Source organism: Vulpes vulpes, chromosome 3, assembly GCF_048418805.1.
Source record: "Vulpes vulpes isolate BD-2025 chromosome 3, VulVul3, whole genome shotgun sequence".
NCBI lineage: Eukaryota > Metazoa > Chordata > Mammalia > Carnivora > Canidae > Vulpes > Vulpes vulpes.
The window spans coordinates 13,980,395-13,995,496 of NC_132782.1; the positions used below are offsets into that span (position 1 = coordinate 13,980,395).

Below are 15,102 nucleotides of genomic sequence, written 5' to 3' on the forward strand. Positions count from 1 at the left end.
CATGATTCCTGTGAAGTGGAATAAAACACTTAAAATAGCCCCTGCCACATCTTACGAACTTTGCAAAAATTCACTATTATTAACTAAATAAAAAGATGTCCTCAGTATATTGTAAATTTTCTATGACAAAACCTCATTTACAGTATCATTCTTGCTCCTAGAGAGCTTTCTTTTCCCCTATTAAAAAAATACATACATAAAAAAGATTGAAAAATGTTCAAAATGCTTGTAGTACTTAGGAGAGAAATTATGCAGGGTCCTTGGATTATTTTCCTTACTGGGTCATATTTCTTCAACAAATACATATTATTTTATACTTTTCTTTGGTCCTTAATCTTACTCTCGATTCATGACCAGAAAAAATATAGACACAATCTAAAACTACAACAATGAGGAAATAATTCAATTATGGTGCATACAAGTATTTCACAACCACTTTTTGTCAAACGTGGGGCAATAGCATACAGCTGCTTGTGAAAGAGCGGGCTCTGGAACCATACAGAGATCCGAGAGGCCACGGCCAGTAATGGTCAGCACGGATTCTGGAGCCAGTCTACCCACATTCACATCCCACCTGCCACTCAGAAGCTGTGCAACCTAAGGCAAATCAGCCTCCCTGAGTCTCGGGCCCCATGTGCAAAATGAGGGTGGTGAAAGGGCCCCCTCATACTGCTGCAGTCAATACATGCAAAAGATGCAAAAAACAAACATGCATAAGGTCCACTAACAGATGTCTGTATTTCGCTGAAAAATACACGCATGCACACCAAAGGTCACATATTGTATACTTCCACTTATATGAAATGCCCAGAATAGGGAAATCCTTAGAAATTGAAAGCAGGCTCCCTGCTGCTCCCCGTTGGACAGACAGCCGCCTCCTCCGGTGCAGTGCCCGCCGCGGCCCAAGACACGATGGCAAAGGTTGCAGCGAACGGATTTGGCCGTATCGGCCGCCTGGTCACCAGGGCTGCTTTTAACTCTGGCAAAGTGGATACTGTCACCATCAATGACCCCTTCACTGACCTCACCTCCACAACTCCATGGTGTACATGTCCAGTAGGATTCCACCCATGGCAAATCCCACGGCACGGTCAAGGCTGAGAACGGGAGACTTGTCATCCATGGGAAGTCTGTCTCCATCTTCCAGGAGTGAGATCCCGCCACCATCAAATGGGGTGATGCTGGTGCTGAGTGTGTCGTGGAGTCCACCGGGGTCTTCAGCACCATGGAGAAGGCTGGGGCTCACGTGAAGCATGGGGCCAAGAGGGTCATCATCTCTGCTCTTTCTGCTGATGCCCCCGTTTGTGATGGGCATGAACCACGAGAAGTAGGACAATTCCCTCAAGATTGTCAGCAATGCCTCCTGCACCACCAACTGCTTGGCTCCTCTGGCCAAAGTCATCCATAACCACTTCGGCATCGTGGAGGGTCTCATGACCACCGTCCACACCATCACTGCCACGCAGAGGACCATGGACGGCCCCTCCAGGAAGCTGCAGCGTGACAGCCGAGGGGGTGCCCAGAACATCCTCCCTGCTTCCAGTGGTGCCGCCAAGGCTGTGGGCAAGGTCATCCCCGAGTTCAACGGGAGCTCACTGGCATGGCCTTCCGTGTCCCCACCCCCAACGTGTCAGTTGTGAATCTGACCTGCCGCCTGGAGAAAGCTGCCAAATATGACGACATCAAGAAGGTAGTGAAGCAGGTATCGGAGGGCCCCCTCAAGGGCATCCTGGGTTACACTGAGGACCAGGTTGTCTCCTGCGACTTCAACAGTGACACCCACCCTTCCACCTTCGACACCGGGGCTGCCATTGCCTCAATGACCACTTCATCAAGCTCATTTCCTGATATGATAATGAATTCGGCTACAGCAACCAGGTGGTGGACCTCATGATCCACATGGCCTCCAAGGAGTAAGAGCCTCCTGGACCACCAGCCCCAGTGAGAACAAGAGCAAAAGAGAGCTCCTCAGCTGCTGGGGAGTCCCTGCCCTGACTTAATCCACTAACACATTGAGAATCTCCTGACCGCCAGTTTACATCCCAGACCCCCTGAAGAAGGGAAGGGGCTTGGGGAGCCCTACATTGTCATGTACCATCAATAAAGTATACTGTACCCCACCCCCCAAAAAAGACATTGAAAGCAGGCTAGTGGTTGCCAGACGCAGAGAAGAAAACAAAAGAGTGACCGCTGAACAGGTCTAGGGCTTCATCGTGGGATCACTGAAGTTTTGGAACTAAATGGAATGGTTATGTAACATTGTCAATACACTAAAAGCAACTGAATTGTTCACTTTAAAAGGATTAATTTTATGCCATATGAATTTCACCTCTGGGGAAAAAAAAAAAACAGAGGCACCACAATGTGTTTTACAAGAACATATATACAAGTGAAAGGATAACGTACACAATCAAAAAGGTTGAAAAGGGGACAAGGACTGAGTAAGGCGGATGGCAAAGCGAATGCAACACAGCATCAGTTCGCAAGGGGCCCTAGCCCGGCCTGTCGATGACAGGGTGCCGGGAACTGCAAAGCAGGCTTGCTGAAACCCTCTACACCGGGGGCCCGAACACCGTCTTGGTTGGCTGCCTTTCTTCCTTTCCCAAAGAAATGGTATCCACCTTGCTTCTTCATTTCTTACCCTCTGGTAAATCTCTTGGAGCTCTCTTCACGTCAGCACACACCGTGCTTTATCACTGTTTTGAAGTTCTAAGAATGTACCACGATTCACATGTTTTCAGCTTGCTTGGTCTTTTGTACTTGATCATACATAATATGCCAATTAATGAAGATTTCACAATGAAGAGTCAGCATGGTATGCAACGGCCTACACCAAAATAAAACCCTATTCTGAAAGAAATTTAAGTTCTAGAGCTATTTTATATGCATCACCCACTCATCACCACTGCCACCACCCAACAGATGAAAGAGTGCGATGACCCCTTCTTCCATTGCAACGCCCTCCGGACTGAGGTGGATTTACTTTGATTTTTACAGGAAAAAGACAGAAGTTCATTGCATGATTCCTTGCTCCAAGATGACCCTTCCCTAAGCCTGGTGACCACCTGGCCTGGCTGTTTGGTATTAAGTTGAAAGGCCTGGAATTAGTTCAGAGGATACACACAGTGTTGTAACAAGTCCATGAAGTTCACCTTGGAGCTTCTGGCTCCGTCAACTACCATGCCAAAAACGCTGTGCTTTCTGGATGTTTACCAAACCCCAAACATCAACATGTCACCTGCTCAATTACACTGTATCTAAGAGACTTCTCTGGGATTTTGTTTTCATCAAAATAAACGAAAAGGCTGCCCTTTCTTAATAATTAGTCACGAATGTCAGTTGCCTCAAGGTGACACAGGAGACAAACGTGACATTTGTGAAGAACGCCAGCTGGAAAGAATCATACACGGAACACACACACACACACACACACGGAAACATCCTCTTCTAGGCTAAGGAAACACAAGCATTTTAGAAAAATAAAATAAGCCTTTTCCCAGAGCTGGGATAAAGGTCATCCCCGTGGTACCAGGGTGGAGGACAGAGCCACCTCTCAGCTGCACTGCGCCCTGCCCTCATAGGACCTGCTGGAGAGGAGGGTCTGTTCCAGTGCCAAGTGAGATCTGGCATCTCTGAGGACTGAGCAGTTATGCAATACAATTATTTTTTTGCATAGCATCCCTCCCACAGGGCATTCCAATAAACTCCACAAAGGGAGTCATTCATAGACTTGATAAAAGCCAAGTAAGGAGAAACTTTGTAACATGAAGGAAAGACAGGAAATACACCGCAGAGATGTAGAAGGAACACCCGGCACTTCCCTCTAGGCTTTCACCTGCCCTCCCAAGCCACAGGGCAGAGGCAGAAAAGAGCAAGGTGACCAAACAAAGACGGATGGGGAAGAATGAATGACGTCAGGGGGAGTGACACAGGAAAGGCCTGCCATCCTGTACCAGCGAAGGGACATCCTCACTGCTGGCAAAGAGTAAAGTGATGTTCTCTCAGCCGACCTGGGACTGGTTTGGATTTTTGTTTTTGTTTTGTCTTTTTGAAGCCAGCTATTGATTCTACTTGTTAAATAATAAACACAAGTCACACAATATTTTCCTAATTTTATGACTTAATGGCCTAATTTATTTTGACAGAAACAGAAGTGTGCCTACACACCGAAGTAAAAGTTGTGTTTGGCTGTTTAAAGGTCTTTGGAACTCCTGCAAGAAATTCCTGGGTTGGGGGCAGTCCAGGAGAAAGGGCTAAATGTCTTTCTTCAGGGAGATGAGTCATCTAATGAGGTAGCGAGACGCCATGCTTAGCTTGAGCAAACTTTACAAAACTTTGTTAGAAGCCACCTTGAAAAGAAGAAATTATCCATAAGCTTTCAAACTTCTAAAGACGAAGCTGATTCCACCATGATACCTCTTATCCATGGGTGATCTCGTGATCAGGAGAGGACTTTGATCAACCAAGGTGGTCTCAACACGTCTGTACCAGGCGCTCCCCAGCTTGGTGAATAGCTGCATACTCACCCCTTCTCAGGTCCAGGATGCTTTCCCCAACAATGTCTGGAGACAAAAGTCTCTAAAAACTCAGCCTAGACACTAGGGGGGAGCTGGCTGGGCTAACGTCAGCTCCAGCCCTGAGTTCTTAGCAGCAGCAGGTGTGCCATGACAGGTCAAGCAGACTTCTCTCAGGCCTGCGAGCGCTATGTTGCCACAAGGCATTTCCTGATGAATCTGAACAAACTCCCCAAACCCAAAGAGGTGATCATGTGTTTCGATGAAGCCCTACCAGTATCTTCAAAAGCAACCTACTCTCCCAAGAATATCCACAATAGCGTGCCTGGAAATCCTGATGTCACACAGGGAATGCATTCCATTATAGAGCTACCTTGTCCAATTTCCTATCAATTTTCATTGCCACAGAAGAATCAGGTATAGGTCCAGATTTAGACCAAAGCCAGTCCTGAAAACCAATGTGTTCTTAAAAGAAAAAAAAAAGTATGACTATTAATTTCAAAGTCAAGTCTATGATTTAGCATCATGATTTAGACAGATGCAGCTTACCAGCGGCAAATCACTTACATTCTGCTTCAAAAATACTAGGATATATAGGGATCACATAAACATCTTCTAATACTGTGTCATCATTAAGGAGGCAATAAATGGAAATTACTGGTGTGAATCTTGCTGATGGGAATCCTGACAAAAGATTTAAACAGCAACAGACCACATGAGTTGGAAGAAGGGGCCACGGACTCACCCTGTGCTCTGCCCTACAAAGCCTCTCTCTTCAGGACATGGGCACTGCTGCTGTCACTCAGTGAAGTCCCACCAGACTTCACACCATTCACAGGGTCCAACAGCCACGAAAGCAGAGGAAATTCCCAGAAGAATGCCCAGGGAAAGTTCACTTTCACAGTGTCTGCACGTATCATCATCTCCAGGAAGCAGACTGGACAAAGTCTGACCACCAAAGATAGTGATTGTGGGGTACAGACACACCCCACGGCCCAAGGTAAGGGCAGGGGTGGGAAATCCTCTACTCTCCCAGGTCACGGCCAATGCTCAACCAAGGTGGGCTCACCAGATCGAGGGCTGGGCACCTGCAGAACATGACTACCGTGACGGGAATTCCTAAATGTTAGGCTAGAATCGACCTTTAAAAAAAAAAGATGAGACTGTGTTCACAACTTCACAGATACCATCCAAGCTCTCACTCACCTTGATACCTTGATGTTAGGATGGAGGACAAGTTGAGGTTCTTTAACCCGTTTTTTTTTTTTTTTTTGCTTTCATCTAGATATATATATCATATATATCTTTATATATGTATTTATACGTATAAAGATATATACATATTTAAAAAATAATTTTCATTCACAAAATTAAACTCTGTTAAACTTTACTATGTAAGCATCATTCATTTTTCCTAGTGTGGAAGGCGCCTGAAAACATAATGTCGCGCTATGGAGCATTCGCACAGAAAAGAGATGAGTCGTCGTCATTCATTTCCTTGTGTACCTGAATAATCATGGTAATCAAGATTGCTCTTTGTTAGCAACCTTCAATGGGAGAAAAAGTAATGGAATGAAACTAAACGGTTCAATTAGCAGCAGCAGTAAATGCCAAATAAAGCCTTTTGACAGTGATGCAGGGAACATGCTTTTGGCTTACCTGGGAGGGGTCTCCTGGGACAAGGAGTAAACCACGCCAAGCTGTGGCGCAGTCATGGGTTAGAGAGTGGACTTCAAAGAGAGGGAAACTGAATCTGACCCTGGCGATTTTTTTTAATCTTTGGGCTCCAATTTCCTCACTGGCTCGATAGGATATTAAATGAGATGTGCATGTAAAGTAGCTGGCAAAGTAGCTATTAATACCGCACTGATGAAGTGTAAGAGATGACCAACATGGCAGAGCCTTTCTCTCACAGAGACGACATGTACAGGCCATGCCAAAAGAGATGTTAAAATCTCTTTCAACTGGATCAAGAAAAAACAGTCCATAATATGAAACCCAGGATTTCTAGGGCAGGTTCTGGTTCTAAAAAGTTCTCCACTAAATGTTTTAGTTCCTTTTGGATGCATAAAAAAGAAAACAGACAAACAAAAAACTATTTAAACTGTCAAAGATAGGGGATCCCTGGGTGGCTCAGGGGTTTAGCACCTGTCTTTGGCTCAGGACGTGATCCTGGAGTCCCGGGATCGAGTCCCACGTCAGGCTCCCTGCAGGGAGCCTGCTTCTCCCTCTGCCTGTGTCTCTGCCTCTCTCTGTGTCTCTCATGAATAAATAAATAAAATCTTTTTAAAAAAATAGTCAAAGATAATACATGTGTACAATTTTAAGATTTTTACATCCTGACTCACTGCTAATCAAACAGCACCTCCACTTAAATGTAGGCTATACAGGAGTTATATTTTAAATCATAGATACCTTCACAGACAATTCTTACATAGAAAAATATTTTTCTAGTAAAAGGTAAAAATCTTTGATTTTGAGTGCTCTTCTGTAAGACAGAGTCAAAAATAATACTTTCTTTTGTTTCCCGAGTCCATTTCTTTTGTATTGAAATTATTATCTGTTAACTTGGTTAAATCATAGTGAACTGTTGATTTCAGGGAGGCAAGCGAACATCTGAACAGGATGATGAGAAGTAAAAAAAATTCCACTAGAACCAGAATACCTTTGTTCAAAGACACAACTTGATTAAATTCACATCCTGTGGTCATTTGCTGACTTCTCAGAACAATGGTAAATGTAGTTGCTGGGAAAACAAAGAAACCATTGTTCCTTTTCATTCTTTCTCTTCCGTGTCGAAAGTTTAAACTGATTATGTCAGAGTCCACAGTTTACATACAAGATAAAAGCATGTTAATACACGCACATCAAAAAGCCACACACTTATACGTAGATGCATGTTTACATATATATTCAACTAATGCTGGTATTTAACCCATGTTTGTAGAGACAGCACTAAACTTCAGAAATTGTTTTTATGATGAGGATTACCGAGTTTTTATCAAAACATTGGCCCTGTCGATCTCTTGCTACAATTCTGTCTTGGAACAAACTTTACAACACACAGTGGGTGGTGGGAATTTAACAAAGTGGATTGGAAATGCCTTCCTGTAAGATTCTGACAATAACTACATGTGACATGCTGCTGATGAAAAAAGGATGACTTTGGGGATGGAGTGATTAGCTCTAAATTCTGGTGACACGCCTCCACCAGAGGTAATCCTCTGTAGACCAAGTTCCTCGAGGTCAGATCCCAAAGGGAGCTGCCTCGGTATCACCAGGATGCAGCAATGCCTGGCACGCGCTAGAGCTCAACAAACACCAAAAAGATGTTGGATCATCATCCCACCTTGTGATCAGATAAAAGCAGGGAGGTAGAAATTCTGACCTTTGGCCAGCTCACGGTTGCTCGGGTCTTTCTAAAGAATAGACTTCATCACTCCCCCCACCCTCTGTTTCATGTTCTGAGAGGAATGGTTCCACCTTCTCCAACATGAGGAAGAACCTTCTTAACCAACACAAAGCCTTGCACTACCTGACAAGAGATTCCAGGATATTACAGGATCATTCGACAGGGGTGGGTTTCTGTGGGTCTTTTTTTTTTTTTTCCTTTTAAATGTTTAAAAGTCTGCTGTTTTGACTGAATTTTTAGTCTGGCTTTAATGTCGGGAAGTACAAGAACAAAAGGCCTACTACCATTCTCTCTCTTTTATAATGAAATGTATTTGAGTTCAATGCCGGAACTGTGTTCTTTATACATGTCAACGCTTTAGCATTAATGCTAATAACGGTTTCAAACCCCCCAGCAACCCCATCATTGATTCAGACAGACGACAGGCCATGAGGATTGCTGCTTTATGTAACTTTATTGACTGAATTTTTAGGTACTTTGTATGATAGAGAAGAAAAGATGAGAGGACAAATAGAGGGCATTTTTAAAGGATTCCTAGTCCTCTCACATAATCATCAGAGCCCTTTCTACCAACATGGTAGCATTAACTTATTTGGAAGACACATAAAAATTGGCTTGGAATGTAGGCACTTCTGTCTATGCTTTTCCTATTTGTGATTGTTTACATTAGTGCCCGAGTTACCATAAAATTGACCTTTAACAACACAACCTGTTAAAGTATTAGTTATATAACTAAAAAGTTACCAATAAAACACTTAGGAGAGAGAAATTTTATCTTTTTTTTTTAAGATTTATTTATTCATGAGAGACACACAGAGAGAAAGGCGGAGACATAGGCAGAGGGAGAAGCAGGCTCCCTGTAGGGAGCCCGATGCAGGATTCGATCCCAGGACCCCGGGATCATGACCTGAGCCAAAGGCAAATGCTCAACCGCTGAGCCACCCAAGTGTCCCAAGAAATTTTATCTTGATAACCATATAATAAGTGTTCAAGTTTATCGAACGACAGTGAATTCTCTAAATTAGTGAATCCTCAATTATCCATTCCAATGGAAAGGTACACTAGTATGAATAATACAAATAATTTAAAAAGACTTCACAGGAATGCATGGGTGGCTGAATGGGTTAAGCTTCCAACTCTTGGTTTTGGCTCAGGTCATGACCTCAGGGTCCTGAGAAGGGGCCCACGTGCAGCTCCTCGCTCAGCAGTCTGCTTACCCCTCTCCCTCAGGTCCTCGCCCTCCCCCATGCACTATCTCATAAAAATAAAATCTTAAAAAAAAAAAAAAGACTTCACTTACTAAGGACTTTTCTACATAAAACAGAGATAACTGAACCTTCCTCACTGGTGTTACTGTGAGGATTAACTGAACTTCAAAAAGCTTTTAGCCCAGGGGTTGATACATAATAGCTCCTCAGTGCTAACTGCTAGAATTACAATCATCATCACCGTTATTTATTATGCATTATACTATCCGGCAAGACCGATATGATGGTCCCGATTGTAATGATGAAACACCGCGAAGTACAATGACGCCAAGGAACCGGCTCACAAAGCTGGTAAACGATGCCAATAGAATCTAAGCCTGGGATGGCCTGATGTGCAAGTTTCAGCTCAACTACCATGTGATGATGCTGTTTACAAATAGGGACCTCCCTGTGAGAAATTAACTCTATCCTGATAGCTTGAGAATCCTAAAGGCAGATAAAATAGCAAAACCAGAGGAAGCAGAGGACCCTGGAAAGGATGGGTGCTTTCCAACCAGAGCTCACTGGGTTCACAACCAGCTGTGTGACCTTCAACAGATTATGTGATTGCCAAAGTCTCTGCTTCCTAATTTGTAAAACTGGGATAATCATACCAATCCTGGCAAGAATGAGGTAAGGGTGACAAAAAAGGATGTAAAGTACTCAGCCTGGAGACACACAGCAGGTACTCCAGAAGTCTGTATCAGAACGATCCAGTCAGCTGGAATCGTGTTATCGTGTCAAGTCATGCAGGTAGAGAGGAAAAATCCCTCCCAGAATTTTAATTGCCAACACTTTTCTTCAAAGATTATTGTATCTCAAAAAAAAAAAAAAAAACCCAAAGATTATTATATCTCAAAAGATATATTAAAATTCTCCCCAAGAGTCAAATGATTTTATTACCCATAATTTTCCTTTGGTCATATATAATTTTACACACATTATCTTTTGCCTCTAATGCAGAGAAAAAAAAATGATGTAATAGTCACACATTCTATATATATATAATCATATTTACATATACTTTGACACTTCCAAAGGGAGAAAGAACATAATGAAATTAGGCCAAAATTGAAAAGAATGGGAAATGCTTAAAAAAACAAAAAAAACCACTTTCCTATCATGCTATAAAATAAATGAGAAAAAGGCAGCTACCCATACACCAGCACACCACCATTAAGAAAAGGATAAAAGGACATAGAGTCAAAAGGAAAAATGGTTAAACTCTTTATTTAAATCTGATAATCAAGGGTGCCTACTAGGTGGCCCAGTTGGTTGAGCATCTGACTCTTGGTTTTGCTGAGGTCATGATCTCAGGGTCATGGGACCAAGTCAAGCTCCATGCTCAGCGCAGAATCTGCTTGAGATTCTTTCCCTCTCTTTCTCCTTCCCCCTCTACTTCTCCCCATGTTCATACATGTGCACATGCTCTCTAATAAATAAATAAAATCTTTAGGAAAAATAAATAAATCCAGTAATCAAACCGTCAGATCTATAACAAAGTCACATACAGGAAAATTCACTTAATTATTTCACAAAATGAAAACCAAAAGTATACTTCTAAATGCACTCTAAGCCAGGCACTAGGTGATTTTCAACTCTCCACCAAAGCAATCAAATAGAGATTAACATGCCTATCAGCTAAAACCAAGCGGTCAAGATGGAAGCGTTAAATTATATGTCTTTACCAAAAAGCACTTAAAAGATTTTCCCCCTAAAAAATGAAGAGCGTTGCACAGACTTTAATGTTTAATTTTGCTTCTGTGGAAAGAGGCACTTTTGAAATAGATTAAAACACTGAATTCAAGACCACCAGAAGAAACTTTCTAAAATGAAGACCATTTGATTGTCTTTTCCATAGGCAAATACATTGTTCGTCTTTCTTTTTCCCAACAAAAATTTCTACCAAATGAGAGATAATCAAAACCTTTGGTAAACAGGAGCTTAAATGCTGCCTCTCAAATCAGATTACATTTCAAGTGATCTGAAACCAAACTAGGACAGCATTTCATGAGCATGGTTCTCATTTTAAAAAGTGCCCTTTGAGATGCTGAGAGGCATGGGTACCAGGGTTTTAAGGGCTCAGGAGTTGAAGAGTCACTGACATATTCAACCCACTAGCCGTTACTTTGAAGGAGCAGCAGACTGGGGTTGAGGAGGGATGACCAGAAAGCAAAGAAGGTGGGGGGGGGGGGTACTTGATTGTGACCCTCAGGAAGAAAACAAAGCAGCTCAGAGAAATACAGACGATCCTTCACCTCTGAAACACTGGTGTGCCCTAATAAAATTAGGGAGGACCAGATACTCTTCCTAATTATAGCTGGGAGAAGGTATACAGCTTAGATAAAACTACTCACATAGGAAAAGTGAGCTGTGCAGACAGTACCGGGTTCCAGGTCTGTTTTTCAGAACTGCACCGTCATAAACAGGATGAACTATTTCATGGTACTTCCAAGGCCAGCAGAAAAGGCAAGACCGTATCTCATGATCCAGGCATCAGTATTTCAGAACTGAAGACAATCTACAACTGAGACGGGACTCAAGTTTTCCCAATTTACTCCAAGGGAGGAAGGGAGGCTGCATCTGAGGGAATTATTTCCTGACATAAAAGAATAAACTGCTTTTTAAGCTCATCCCAAGTATACACATTTATATAACAAAGGGTATATGCGTGGGTGGGTGGGGGCACAAGCGTGCATACACACACACACACACACACACACACAAAAGTACATTAACTGGGATCTCATTCTGCATAGGTCACTTACCTAAGAGCAATGTTATATGTAAACACTGACTCGCGGTGTCTGCCACCCACGAGATCCCTTCCCAGGTAGGAGCTTCCCATGTTTCACCCTTATCTGAAAAGGGCACCTGACCTTTGGGCAGCAGTTCATAGGCAGGCAGGTGTCCTATGCAGAAACTGGTAAAAACTGGATTCTCAATCTTTGGCATTAAAATTGGTAAATAAAGAGAGAAGCTAGCAATTAGCAGCCAAAGCTATGCCTAAAAGGAAAAGAGGAAGAGAGAAGCCGTAAGGGCCAGGACGGCTATGAATGAACCACAATTCTGACCCTGCAGTAACCACCGGGTACAGAAGAGAGGAGCAGGTGAACCAGGGCAAGAGCAGACTCACCCTGATTGGCTAAATGACACCCACGGTAAAGGATTCTCAAGTGAAGACCCCAAAATTCCCCCGGGGTCTTATACCAGGCTCATGAGAAAGCAGCCAGGTGCTCATCGTTTCCAGGTGGTGCAGGGCCCTGGGATTTGGGAGGACATTACTGTCCCCCGATTCCCCCATCTGTCTTTATAGAGAATGCCCTCTTACTCAGGGGTAACTTCAGTGAGTCGCTGGACCTTGTAACCAAAAGAGTAAATCAATTTTGTTACATTCTATAATCTAGACTTTCCACCAATTCAGAAAAATCTTTCCCTAAGTTTGTTTACAGTAATAGGCGTCATGATGGTTCATTTCTTGAGTGTGTAACATGCACTTGGATGATAATTTTCCTCCTTTTCCAATCCATGACCACTCCATCCCATCCACCATTTCTCCCCCTGGTCTTAGATATCTCAGGTCTGGGTTAAGCAGGGGATAAGGCAAGGTGCCTTCTCAGACTAACCCCCTTAAGTTAGAAAGGGGAGCAGCTAATTAACACAACAACTGAAGGACATTTCCACAGTCTCTATCAAAAGTACAAATGCGGGCAGCCCGGGTGGCTCAGCAGTTTAGCGCTGCCTTCAGTCCAGGGCCTGATCCTGGAGACCCGGGATTGAGTCCCGCATCAGGCTCCCTGCATGGAGCCTGCTTCTCCCTCTGTCTGTCTCTGCTTCTCTCTCTCTCTCTCTCTGTGTGTCTCTCATGAATTTAAAAAAAAAAAAAAAAGTACAAATGCAATACCATTTGTGCCTGCAATCCCACTCTTGGATATCTGTCACACAGAAGTACAGAGACCTAGAGACAACCAGTAAGAGTCAATCAATGAAAGACTGGTTAAATAAAGTACATCCACAGAATAGACATGGACCCTGGAATAGAAATAAGAGTATTTAAATATTTAAATATAAATAATAAAACAATATTTTTAAATGAGATGGATCTATGAGAAATGACCTAGAATGATAGCTGTGAATATCTATGATGTGTATATTTTACTACAAATATATACAGAAATTACACAGAAGTAAAATATACATGTAATATATATTACTACTCTGCAGAAGTAAAATCATTAAGTGTAGACTACTATGCACAGTCACCACATTACACATATAATAATTACATTTTGAGGATGCCTGGGTGGCTCAGTCAGTTAAGCATCTGCCTTTAGCTCTTTGTCCCTGCTCAGCAGGAAGTCTGCTTCTCCCTCTGCACCTCCCCCTGATGTGCTCTAGCACGAGCGCTCGCTCTCTCTCTCTCTCTCTCTCTCTCTAATAAATAAATAAATAAATAAATAAATAAATAAATTCCTAAAGATTCATTTCTCCTGTGTGCCTATGAAACCAAATAGCTAGTTCTACAAAAAGATGGCATATATTTAGCCAATCAAAAAAAATTCCCATGCTGTCAACTTTAGGTTTGATACGAAAGGTCAAGGTTAGATCTAAAAGTCATTGCTGTTATTCCAGCACATCCACAATGAGAAAGTTACTTACTCTTAAGTTCCCTCCATCCCAGAACTTTCTGTAAAATGTTTTCACTTCCAAAATACCAAATAAGGTGGGATCCATAGCACCCAGAGGCCAAAGGCAAATAATAGACACTTCTAAGAAATACTAAATTGCAACACAGACATTAAGATTAGGCTGTAAATGTATTCTGAAAACATGTAAAGTGTGAGATAAATACATATATACTATCTGTCTAGCAATCATAAAGTATGCTTGACTTTCAGCATGTATCAAATTTTTGAGAAACAAATCACTTTTGCCAAGATTAATCTACCACTGGTTTATTTCTCTTTCTCAAAACAAATGAAATGTGAAGGCACTAACAATACTAAAATGTATCAATCTCCAAAAATATCAATTTATAGCTTTTTTTAAGTCCTATCCCATCTCAACTTATACTCCTACACCAAAATTCAAACACTATCTAGCCCTGGACAATGAGGTAACTGGTGAATTTTCCCCTTTTACTCATCTATATTACCAAATTTCCCATATAATCTTGGAAAGTTTCAGATAAACAAGCTTGGAGATTTCAGTAACCCAGAGGTCTAGGTAAATCCTTTTCTCAATACTTCCCTTTGTGAGAAAGGGGTGTGGGCCAATCACAGGAAGGACATTCCACGTATCTAATCCACACACACACACCTGTCTCCTCCTTTGGAAGAAAAAAACAGAAGTCACGTTTAAATTTGTAACGATAACACTCAGCCCTCTTCCCACACCTGAAAGCATACAATATTTCATAAGTGCTTTTACCAGAAAGACTGCAATTTAATAAATGGTATACTCACCCATCTCTCATCCATCTACTATTTCTGCCATTTGTATATGATAAAGAAAATGGGCAAATTCTGCCAATAACTATTACTAAGTTTCTCACTTTTTATCCTAATAGGATGGCAATCCTTTTTTGAAAACTGATTATAAAACTGGCAGTAAAATACTGCTGGACTGACTTCAAAGTAAAGAAACTTCCATAATTATGTAAGCAACAATCTACACTTAAAACTGAGTGATGCAGAGACAACATGTTATTTTTGGGGCTATGATAGATCTGGTTCACTGACTTCTACATGGCAGAAGAAATAAGTACATACGCATGCAAACAATCTATATTTTTAATGTGGTGTTGAGTTTTAAGAAGGTCAGTCTGGAATAAAACATCTCAGGACTAAAAAGGATCAGCATTATACACACACACACACGTGCACCCCTTCACCTTTCAAATGTCACATTGGCATCAACATCTTTAGAT

General features: G+C 42.1%; 1 protein-coding gene and 1 pseudogene across 11 annotated transcripts in view; one reads left to right on the forward strand and one right to left on the reverse strand.

Annotated features, from left to right (window-relative positions):
• Positions 1–15,102, reverse strand: part of STK39 (serine/threonine kinase 39) — a 437,393-nt gene that overhangs the window by 259,365 nt on the left and 162,926 nt on the right. The window contains exon 1 of one of the 11 annotated variants that reach the window (XM_072751849.1): positions 1,029–4,283. The exons of the other annotated variants lie outside the window; for them this stretch is intronic. Coding sequence (XP_072607950.1) covers positions 1,029–1,227 — 199 coding nt within the window. The 5' untranslated portion in view covers positions 1,228–4,283. Of the gene's footprint in view, positions 1–1,028; positions 4,284–15,102 lie in introns of those variants that run through there. 11 annotated transcript variants of the gene reach the window in all.
• LOC140598155 (glyceraldehyde-3-phosphate dehydrogenase pseudogene) lies at positions 1,238–1,848 on the forward strand (annotated as a pseudogene).